Source organism: Vigna umbellata, chromosome 4 (assembly GCF_029865625.1).
Source record: "Vigna umbellata cultivar VRB3 chromosome 4, Vumbellata_1.0, whole genome shotgun sequence".
NCBI lineage: Eukaryota > Viridiplantae > Streptophyta > Magnoliopsida > Fabales > Fabaceae > Vigna > Vigna umbellata.
This window is the reverse complement of record NC_142168.1, coordinates 10,348,090-10,358,488: the sequence shown is the minus strand read 5'-3', so window position 1 is coordinate 10,358,488 and position 10,399 is coordinate 10,348,090. Positions and strand designations below refer to the sequence as shown.

Here is a 10,399-nt window from a genome sequence, read left to right as displayed (position 1 = left end):
CTGTTGGACACTCACAAGTCAGTGAGTTCTAGTGGTCTAGGGTGCTAGATGCTACCTAATACCACTGGACACTCAGTTATCAATAAGCCCTAGAAGGTTCTCACATTGGGAGCCAAGTGTAGAGCATTAGGTTCACCCATAGTTTTACTTATGAGTTATCTCAATAAAATTTAGACTTTTGCTTCGTTAACTGTTTGATCAAACTAAAATTTTGACATATATTTTTTATAATATGGTTTTCTTTTTTGATCATTAAGATTGTTAACTATTATATGTACCATTTTTTCGTAAGGTCATGTTTGATGTACGATGGTGTTTCAAAGAACCATGATGACCTTTGTGATTGTTATTATTTATTTTTGGACTATTGAATATGGTGTGTGATTGCAATAACATGTATGATCTTTTCATTTTGGCGATAATTTATAAATATTAGTATGATTTTAAATTACTCTAGCTTATCATATTTTTTATGTTTGTTTATGCAACTGCTATTAATGTATGTTAGACACGTGTAGAAGATACTATAGGTAGAAGGGTTGAAAAATATTGATGGTCAAGTACAGTATAGTTGTTGCATATAGGTATAAATTTTTGCATTGTATAAATTCTCCAATTGATTAAAGGTGTTATTTATTTTTATTACATGTAATAATTCACTTTGTAAAGGTGTTAAATTGAGATATTTCATATACTTTAAAATATTTATCACCATCCCCTTTGTTTCTAAGAAATTAAAATATTTCTAATGAATTTATTATTTCAAAAAACATTAAAAGAAATTGAAATTTTCAGAATGCGTGAAATTAATTTGATTTCAAATTATAAAATTTTAATTTAAAATTAATAAGGATTAAAAAAATACATCCTATTCCTTTTAAAATTTATTTAACTTTTTTTTTTCAATTCGACTGGTTAGAATATCATAAATTTTACCTTAGTTGGGATGTTATTAACTTAATGAAGATTAATGTGTCATTGAGTAGTTTTTTTTTTCAACTAATATTAATCATGGTTTTTTAGAAATATATGTTAAACTTGTTTATTTTTCAATCGTTATTATTAATATGTTATATTTTATGGATATGAACTAGTCTTATTTTTTTAACTCGAATTAGTTATATTTCTTTAAACATCAAGAATATTTTTGGAGATGAGTACAAATATAAAATTATTTCTTGACATATGTTAATCTCGAAGGACATAAACAAATTCTCGTGAAAGATGAAACACATTAATTTCAAAAGTCAAAATCTTAAAACAATAAGATTGTGTGTTTTTAGTTATATAGTGACTTAAATTCTTAACCATGCATTGACATTCAATAGTCCATGAAAAGTTAAACGAACCATTGACATCAAAATGATCATTCCCAAAGGACACTGCTCTATTCCGAATAGTTAATTAGTATTCGGCAACATGGATCATTTCCAAAATAAATTCACTATGCCATTAAACGTGATGTAGGGTTATGATAGAAAAGTTGGAATAGGTGCTTTGATAATAAGCCTGCATCCATTCTCACCACAAATTGTTAGATACGTGTGTATACACCTACCTCTCTCTCTTTCTCTATGTGTGTATATATTTTACAGGGTTATGCATTCTGAGAATAACTCTATCTTTTCAAGACAAATATATACTTTGGGTGATGATGGAAGGAAGAGTACCAGGTGTGAGGAAAGGAGCATGGAGTCAAACTGAAGATGAGCTTCTCAGAGAATGCGTGCAACTCTATGGCGAAGGAAAGTGGCATCTTGTTCCTCAAAGAGCAGGTTTTTATCTTATCCCATTCCTCTTTTCTTTACATAACATCCTCCTAAGTTGTCATATATAATAAACATTTTTATGAGTCATATGTTGTTATGTTTTGTACACACGTAGGGTTGAACAGATGCAGGAAGAGTTGTCGACTGAGATGGTTGAACTATTTGAAACCAAATATCAAGAGAGGGGATTTCAGTGAAGATGAGGTCGATTTGATGATCAGATTGCATAAGCTTTTGGGGAACAGGTTTCTGTCTGCTCTATAACATTTATTCAAACACATCAAAATAAACAATACTTTCATATTATCAGTATTATATAGAATACCTTTAGTTTTCATACACAGTTATGCCATGCATTGATAATATATGATGTTAACTTTTGCATGGAAAAATAATAGCAATCATAAAAAGAAAACTTTGTCGGATGCAGATGGTCTCTGATTGCAGGAAGACTTCCCGGAAGAACTTCAAACGATGTGAAGAATTACTGGAACACCAACATGCGCCGGAAAGTACAATCTCACAACAGAGATGAGGAGAACAACAACAACAATGTGAAAGAATCCGAAAGAACTTGGAAACCCCACAAAGTGATAAAGCCTGTGCCTCGAGCTTTGGCAAAAGCATCGGCCATGGTGCATGGGAAATTGATGAGTAGTTCGAAAGTTGGTGTTAGTGAAGCAGTTTCCGCAGGGTCTGAGAATTGGTGGGAAACTCTGTTAGATGATAAGGAAGAGAACATTAACAACAGCACGTGCTTCCCTGTTGGGAAAGATGGATCATTTGAGCTTTGGGATGAAGAACTTGACTCCATTCCTTCTGAGTTTTTTGCAGAAGCTGAAACATGGAGCGATTTTCTTCTTAACTAAGCTGCCACATTCGCCATCTTTCTTCTCTTTCCTTCCATAAGGGATTTCAATTTGTAATAAGTTCAAACTTACGATTTTATTTACTTATTGCCCAACGCACTGGTTAATAAGAAAATAAAATCAAGAAATATATATATTTTTTAAATGATGGAAGAATAATGATGCCTAAATGCATTTTTATGAATATATAAATTGCATACTAATATATTAATTAATCTATGAATATATTAATCAATTACCAATTTAAACATTATTTTATTTAATAAAGAAGAGTGATAAATAATTAATGTTAATGATCAATTTAGAATTTAATTATATATTAATTACAATTTTTATGTACAATAATAACGATTTTAAAAATAATAATTTATAATTTATAAAATTATTATGTAAATTAATTTTAGTGACTAATTAATTTTTATCTTTAAAATTGGTTGGTATTTAAATTTTTTTGATACCATATAAGTTCATCTATTGAAATAATTCAAAATACCTATTCTCATGCAAAATATCAAATACAAATTATAAATTTTATTAAACATTACGTCTTTTAAAATATACATGTCTACATAAGTTTAACATATAAAACTACTACTTTATCTCTAGCATGTTTTTAGTATTATCTCACATATTTTTTATTATCAATTATGTATTAAATAACTTTTGAGGGTAAAAGTTATATTAAATCTACCAAATTAACACTTGTATAGATTTTGAAAGCTACAATATTTATCTGCCAGATAGCTGTAAATGTGTCAAATGGTTATAAATTATGATACCCTTATAACAATTATATACTATTATACATATTTCTTACATATTGGAGAAACTTTCTTTGAATAATGAATAGACCTAACAGAAATTGAGTTAGAACTCTTGAATTTATGTACCCAATTATTTCAATTAGTATATATAAATATAAAGTTGTAAAATATTTGATTCAATATAATAATTATCGTTTCTCATCTACTTGTAATATGAATACGAGTAATGATTGTTATCGAATGCGTTACATAGTAACTGCACATATATATGAGTTTATTTGTCTATTACAATACAATATATCATCATAATTATAAATAATTGAGAAATATAGCAAGCATAAAACAATTATAAATATATGGACCAAAATACCAAACGTTGAATGCTAACCATGCAAGTTTTTTAGCCTTATAGTAGTTGATTTCCCTAATAGCATCATATGTCCTGTAATTGAACTATGAAAAATGAAATATTTTCGAATATACTTATATAACAAAAAAAGTTCATAACATTGAGATAACAATGAGTTTCAACCAAGGAACCCCTTGAAAACTCAATCGGCTAAGAACAAATTTCAACCAAAACATCCCTCCTGGTCGGACTAAAACATTTAGCATACACAAGTGTTAAGTTTTTTTTTTTTCTTTTCAAACCCCTTCATCCCTTTAGTTACAGGTACTTGGGCTTGCGGGGTTAGTGTATTATAGATATCCTTCTAATCAATAAGTTTTGTTAGCAAAAATCAAAGATGAAGTTTTGATGATGAACAGATTTGCACAAGTCAAGATCCATAAAGACAAATTGAAGATCTCTATATTTTATAAAGCTTTTATAATAATCAAAGTTGATGTAATAGTGCTCAAATATGTATTAGGGTTGATTCTTGTAATTTATATTTGATTTATTTAGTTAATAGATTATTCCTGAGAATAATCAATTAACACTAGCCGTTGGGGGTTTCAGATTTGAAAAACTAGCCGTTGTACTCATTATTAATCGATTAATATTTATGTTAATCGATTAAATGCGTTAGATGGCCCGTTTTCGAAGAATGGAAGGGTATTAGGCTGAGTCTATAAAATGGCTCACTCTTTATCTCAAAAATAACTCTTCCCTTGTGCAAAAGATCTCTGAACTCTTTGAGAACTCTGTGAGATTGTTGAAGCTAAGGAAACTCTTGTCTGCAAAGTCCTGAAGTGCTTCTGCGGTGACAAAGGAATAGCTTGTTCATCCTTGGTGTATCCGAGGAAGTGCCTGGAAGAGAATCATCCTTCGTGAAGCATTCGAAGGAGGTGGTCATCCTTTGTGAAGATTCAAAGGAAGTGTAAGTTCGTCTCTTGTGGTTTCAAGAGAGGTGGTATTTCTAAACTCTTACAAATTGTTTTTCTTTGTGACTAATATTTGTAAGTGTTTTGTGTTAGTGAAAAAGGTTTATCTTGTTTGAGATAAGCGACTGGACGTAGGATCCTAGTGATCTGAACCAGGATAAAATCACCTGTGCAATTCTTCTCTTTCTCTTACTCTGTCATTTATATTTAATCATTCGCCCAGTAAGAAAAATTAAGAGAAAAATAATAAAAGACACAATAAAAATATATAACCATTTCTCCCCCCCCCCCCTTTTGGTTTGTTCCACGCTAATAATTCCGTTGCAGCAATTCTAACAAGTTTGACTGATTGGTAGGCTGATTGACTGACCAACATGCAAGACCGACCGATTATAGAATGAAGTTCCGATTAACATTTAGCCAATGATAATCATGAATCAACCAACTAATGTTGATTATGGTATGATTGAGTCATGATTAAACCAAAAAAAAATAAAAGCTTATAACACTAACCATAAATAAAGGTCTAAAATATGGTTGTTGAGACATACATGCATAACTATATAATATGAAATCAACCATTATATGCATCAGCAAAGTCTGAATCTTTTAAGTACATGACCAACAGATAAGTATTTTTTTGCACGATTTGTCTTGCAACAAGAGTGTATAAACTAAAATTTTTACAGTAAGTAGTGTTTATTGCTTTGTCCCTTTAAACTGGGCCGGTGACCTGTACTTTTGAGCTTTTCTTATTTCTAATTCCTGGCATGGGAAGTTACTTCCAGCACTCCTTCAATTTCTACCTGCACCCTACAAGATTTGAAATTTCAGTTTTTCCCTCCAATTTTTATTTGAAACTGTCCTCCATGGAAGGCATTGTGTTGGGGTGGTGGCTGAAACTTGAAAGAGAATTATTGCAACAAAGAGTGGTGGAGATCTAGGTGGTGTTTCAAAGCCACTAAGGTCGAGAAAGGGGGTAGTAGAGCTCGTGGTGGTATTTCGAAATGATGAAATTATGGTTACAGGAAAATATGCTTTCCGGATTGGTGTTTTCGGAAGAGTTGGAGGAAAAAAAAAATCTAGAAAATATTTGAAAAATATGCCTTTCAAAGTGCTTGCGAAATTATTCTTAATCAATAATTTCAAGCCATTAACTATTTGAAATTTTATTGTTAAAACACCACCGGCAGGTGACTCTTTATAAATGTCATTTAATATATTATTCGTCATGTACTATAGGATACCTAATCCTCCAACTGTCGACCAATAACCCGACGACAATTAAACCAATGCAGGACATTCTCATGCCCGTAATGACATCCGACCACTTAGTGTGGTCGACCACTAGACAACCGACTATAATAACATACGACCATGTGGCGTTGTCGTCCAGTTGAGGCTCGACAATCGACACGTCGTCCGCCCAGATCGACACGCATGATGATCGACATACAATATGCGACATCGTGATCTAGCGGTTACAAATAAACAGTTACGCATATTGGCTAACAAGCGCCGTGAATCATGGAAGTACTTGACTCAATATCTAGCAGTTATACCTGATAGATAGCCAACTCCAGTAACCACCCGAGATTTCAGGTAAACGGTTTATTTTACTCCTTTAAATATACACAGCATACCAGAAAAAAGGTACGTTTTTCCCCTAAAAAGATAGATATTCTCATTTTTCAGACAACACCCTTGTTGACTTGAGCGTCGGAGTACTTTTGCAGGTACCCAGCCCACCTTGTTCAAAGGAGACAGAAAAAAGGTAACACAGTGAAAGCAGCACAGAGAAACAGCGCAGAGCAAGTTTGTTAGGTTCGTATCTCGTTCTCCACATCCCTACCGAAACATTTTGGCGCCCACCGTGGGGCCGAGATTACTATCCCAACAACGACCACCGGAGCTATGGAAAATTCAGATACGCATGATTTGATCAGGCAACTGCAAGCGCAAGTTGAGGCACAGGCACAAACCATGCAGGAGATTCAGCGCAAGCATGCAGAGGAAATGGCGGCATTGAGGGCGCAGATCCCAACACCAGAGTTATCTGCTTCAAACAGGCAGGAGGATAACGAAGCGAGCCATCATGGGGGACCCTCCGAACGTGTTGCTGGAGGAAGGAGGGGGCCTACTCCTGCGCGCCTCACCAACCTGCTTCCATTCACGGAAGCCATCATGCAAGCGAATATGCCGGACAAGCCTCCCCCAACTCTGGAACGCTATAGTGGATCTGAAGATCCTGATGACCATCTACGCAATTTTATCGATACCATGGCATTCTACACAGACAGCGATCCGGTTATATGCAGAGCTTTCTCTTTATCCCTTAAGGGTGAAGCTTTGGAATGGTTCCATAAACTTCCCCGCAATTCCGTAGATTGCTTCGCAACCATAGAATCCTTATTCCGAAAACAGTACGCAGCCAATCAAAAGCCGGCAATGACTGCTACGGAGCTCGTCCATACCAGGCAGGAGAAGGATGAGACTTTGAAAGCTTTTATGCAGCGATATATAGAAACGGCCAGGCGAGTGCCGGATATTACTCCCACTTTCATCATCAGCAATCTGTCATCCTGCTTGAGGCCGGGGGAGTTCTCGGAACAGTTATATGCTGATCCCCCATCATCCATGGAAGAATTGCAATCCACTGTGGCCAAATTCATTCGCATTGAAGACCACCGTAATGCCAATGCCAGAAAGAAGCACCACCAAGATATCCCCAACCAGGAAACTAAAAAAACGAAGCGACCCCCCAACGACTACAGACCGGACCGAGCACCTCGGAAGGAGTCGGGGTGGATATCTAAATATGATCACTACACGACCCTCAACGCCCCCAGGGCGAGGGTACTGGAAGAGGCCTTACACACCGAACTTCTCACAGCGCGGCGAAAGACCACCCCAAAGAACGCCGATAGGAGCAAATCTTGTCGGTTCCACATGAACCAGGGTCACGACACGGAAGAGTGCAATACGGTAAAAGACGAGTTAGAACGGCTCGTCCGTGCGGGTTATCTCCAGAGTTACATCAAGGAGAGAGTTACCGCAAGAGCAACAACTCCTCGTCGAAGGGATCCTCCCAGGCGAAGTCCCCGGCGATCTCCCCCTAGAGATGATCGACACCGCAGGCGATCACGCAGTCCGCCTCGACGCATAGAGAGGGAACGCTCAGTCCGGGGCCGCATCGACACTATATCTGGTGGTTTCGCTGGAGGAGGCGTGTCGTCTTCAGCGAGGAAACGACATTTGAGACAGCTGAAATCGGTCCATATGGTCGAACGACAGGCTCGGTCGATCCCGGACATCACGTTCACGAATGCTGACTTCCACGCTCCAGACCCTGATCATGATGATCCTATGGTCATCACGGCTAACATAGCTCGGTATGATGTCAGCAAGGTCCTCGTTGATCAAGGAAGCTCGGTCAACATTTTATATTGGTCCACTTTTCAGAAAATGGACCTATCCGAGGATCTCATCGCCCCATTTAATGAGCAGATTGTCGGATTCTCAGGAGAGCGAGTAGACACCAGGGGATACCTTGATTTGCGAACTCGACTCGGAACCAGTCGGGAGGCACCTGAACTTCGAGTTCGATTCTTGCTGGTCGAGGCGAACGCATCATACAACGCCTTGCTAGGGCGTCCCTGTCTGAACGCATTTGGAGCAATTGTGTCTACTCCCCACCTCGCCATGAAGTTCCCAACAAATCATGGTACTATTTGTACGGTGAGGGCCGACCAACGAACGGCCCGACAGTGTTATGTGGCGGGGTTAAAGGTCACCCCTTTTATTCCAACAAAGAGAACAAAAGTAGTCGACGCAGCAGTAGTCGACCTGGACCCTCGAACCAATGTGGACGAGCGCCTTCATCCGCAAGGCGAAGTCAAGCTCCTATCCCTGACGAGTGACACGTCTAAAACCACCAGCATCGGCAAGGATCTCACCTCAAACGAGGAGCAGGCCCTAAGTCAGATACTGCGAAACAATGCAGACTTATTTGCATGGACAGCCGCCGACATGCCAGGAATTCACCCAGGAGTTATGTCCCACAAATTGTCCATCTTCAGGGAGGCGCGACCAGTCGCCCAGAAGAAGCGTAGGTTCGGAGAAGAAAAGCGTCAAGCCATTCAAGTTGAGATCGACAAGCTGATAACTGCCCGATTCATCAGAGAGTTAACATATACCACATGGTTGTCGAATGTGGTTATGGTCAAGAAGTCAAACGGTCAGTGGCGGATGTGTGTCGATTTCACTGATCTCAACAAGGCATGCCCCAAAGACTCATACCCCTTGCCCAGCATCGACCGCCTTGTAGATGGAGCTTCTGGTCATGTCATTTTCAGTTTTCTGGACGCTTACTCGGGGTACAACCAGATCCCAATGTACCACCCCGATCAAAGCAAGACAGCCTTTATCACTGAACGCGCCAATTACTGCTATGAAGTAATGCCGTTTGGATTAAAAAATGCCGGAGCCACTTATCAACGCCTCATGGATAAGGTCTTCCATCATCAGATAGGGCGTTGCATGGATGTGTATGTGGACGACATGGTAATTCGCAGCAATTCTATAGACCAGCACCTGCAAGATTTGAAGGAGGTCTTCGGGCAACTCAGACGATACAGCATGCGCCTCAACCCTTCCAAATGTACTTTCGGCGTCCCAGCCGGAAAATTCTTAGGATTCTTGCTCACACGTCGAGGCATTGAAGCCAACCCCGACAAATGCAGGGCGGTACTCGACATGACAGCTCCGAAGACCCTAAGAGAGGTACAGCGTCTTGTGGGTCGCCTAACCGCCCTGTCACGGTTTATTCCAAAGCTGGCCGAACACATCAAACCCATCCTGAAGAATTTGAAGAAGGGTTCCACTCAACATTGGGACGAGGATTGTGAGACTGCATTCAACACTGTCAAGCGCATCCTCACTAGTCCTCCAATTATGGCTCGACCAGACGAGGGATTCGACTTACAGCTATATATCTCAGCTTCCCAGCATGCTGTCAGTGCTGCCCTGATACAAGAAGCACCCTCCTTCAAGTTGATCTACTTCATCAGCCGTACACTGCAGGGGGCGGAGGAACGATATTCTCGAATCGAGAAGCTCGCCTTGGCCCTTCTCAACGCCTCTCGACGACTTCGCCCGTACCTCCAGAGCCATCAGGTGGTAGTCCGTACGGATCATCCCATAGCCAAGATCCTCCGCAAGCCAGATTTGGCAGGGAGAATGGTTGCCTGGTCCGTGGAACTATCCGAATTCGGACTCCGTTACGAGCCACGCGGATCCATCAAGGGTCAGCATCTGGCAGATTTCGCAGCTGACCTCACATCTACACCGGCCGACTCCCCTACCACATGGCTACTCAGTGTCGATGGTTCCTCCGACAAGAGGGGAGGTGGAGCCGGGATCGTTCTAGAAGGCCCCGACGGTGTGGTCGTAGAGCAAGCCATCATATTTAAATTCCCTGCCAGCAACAACCAAGCCGAATACGAAGCCTTGGTTGCAGGCTTATCTTTAGCCCGAGAATTCTCAGTCGACCATTTAGAGTGTCGGATGGACTCAAAGTTAGTAGTCAGCCACGTCAACGGCACCTATCAAGTCAAGGATAACCAACTGCTGCGATACTTCCACAAGGTTCAAACCTTACTACAGGGCTTCG

The 10,399-nt window shown here is 39.1% G+C and overlaps 1 protein-coding gene across 1 annotated transcript; it reads left to right on the top strand.

The window, feature by feature from the left end:
• Positions 1–1,571: 1,571 nt before the first annotated feature.
• Positions 1,572–2,786, top strand: LOC124840659 (transcription factor MYB123-like). The gene is made up of 3 exons (XM_047316749.2): positions 1,572–1,775; positions 1,885–2,014; positions 2,200–2,786. Exons 1-3 carry the CDS (start codon positions 1,652–1,654, stop codon positions 2,636–2,638), a joined length of 693 nt encoding a protein of 230 aa, XP_047172705.1. The 5' UTR covers positions 1,572–1,651; the 3' UTR covers positions 2,639–2,786.
• Positions 2,787–10,399: the final 7,613 nt, after the last annotated feature.

Coding starts and splice junctions, on each gene's coding strand:
- LOC124840659 (XM_047316749.2), top strand. CDS start 1,652: ATGATGGAAGGAAGAGTACCAGGTGTGAGGAAAGGAGCATGGAGTCAA. Junction 1,776..1,884: donor TCTTGTTCCTCAAAGAGCAG/GTTTTTATCTTA, acceptor GTACACACGTAG/GGTTGAACAGATGCAGGAAG. Junction 2,015..2,199: donor CATAAGCTTTTGGGGAACAG/GTTTCTGTCTGC, acceptor TGTCGGATGCAG/ATGGTCTCTGATTGCAGGAA.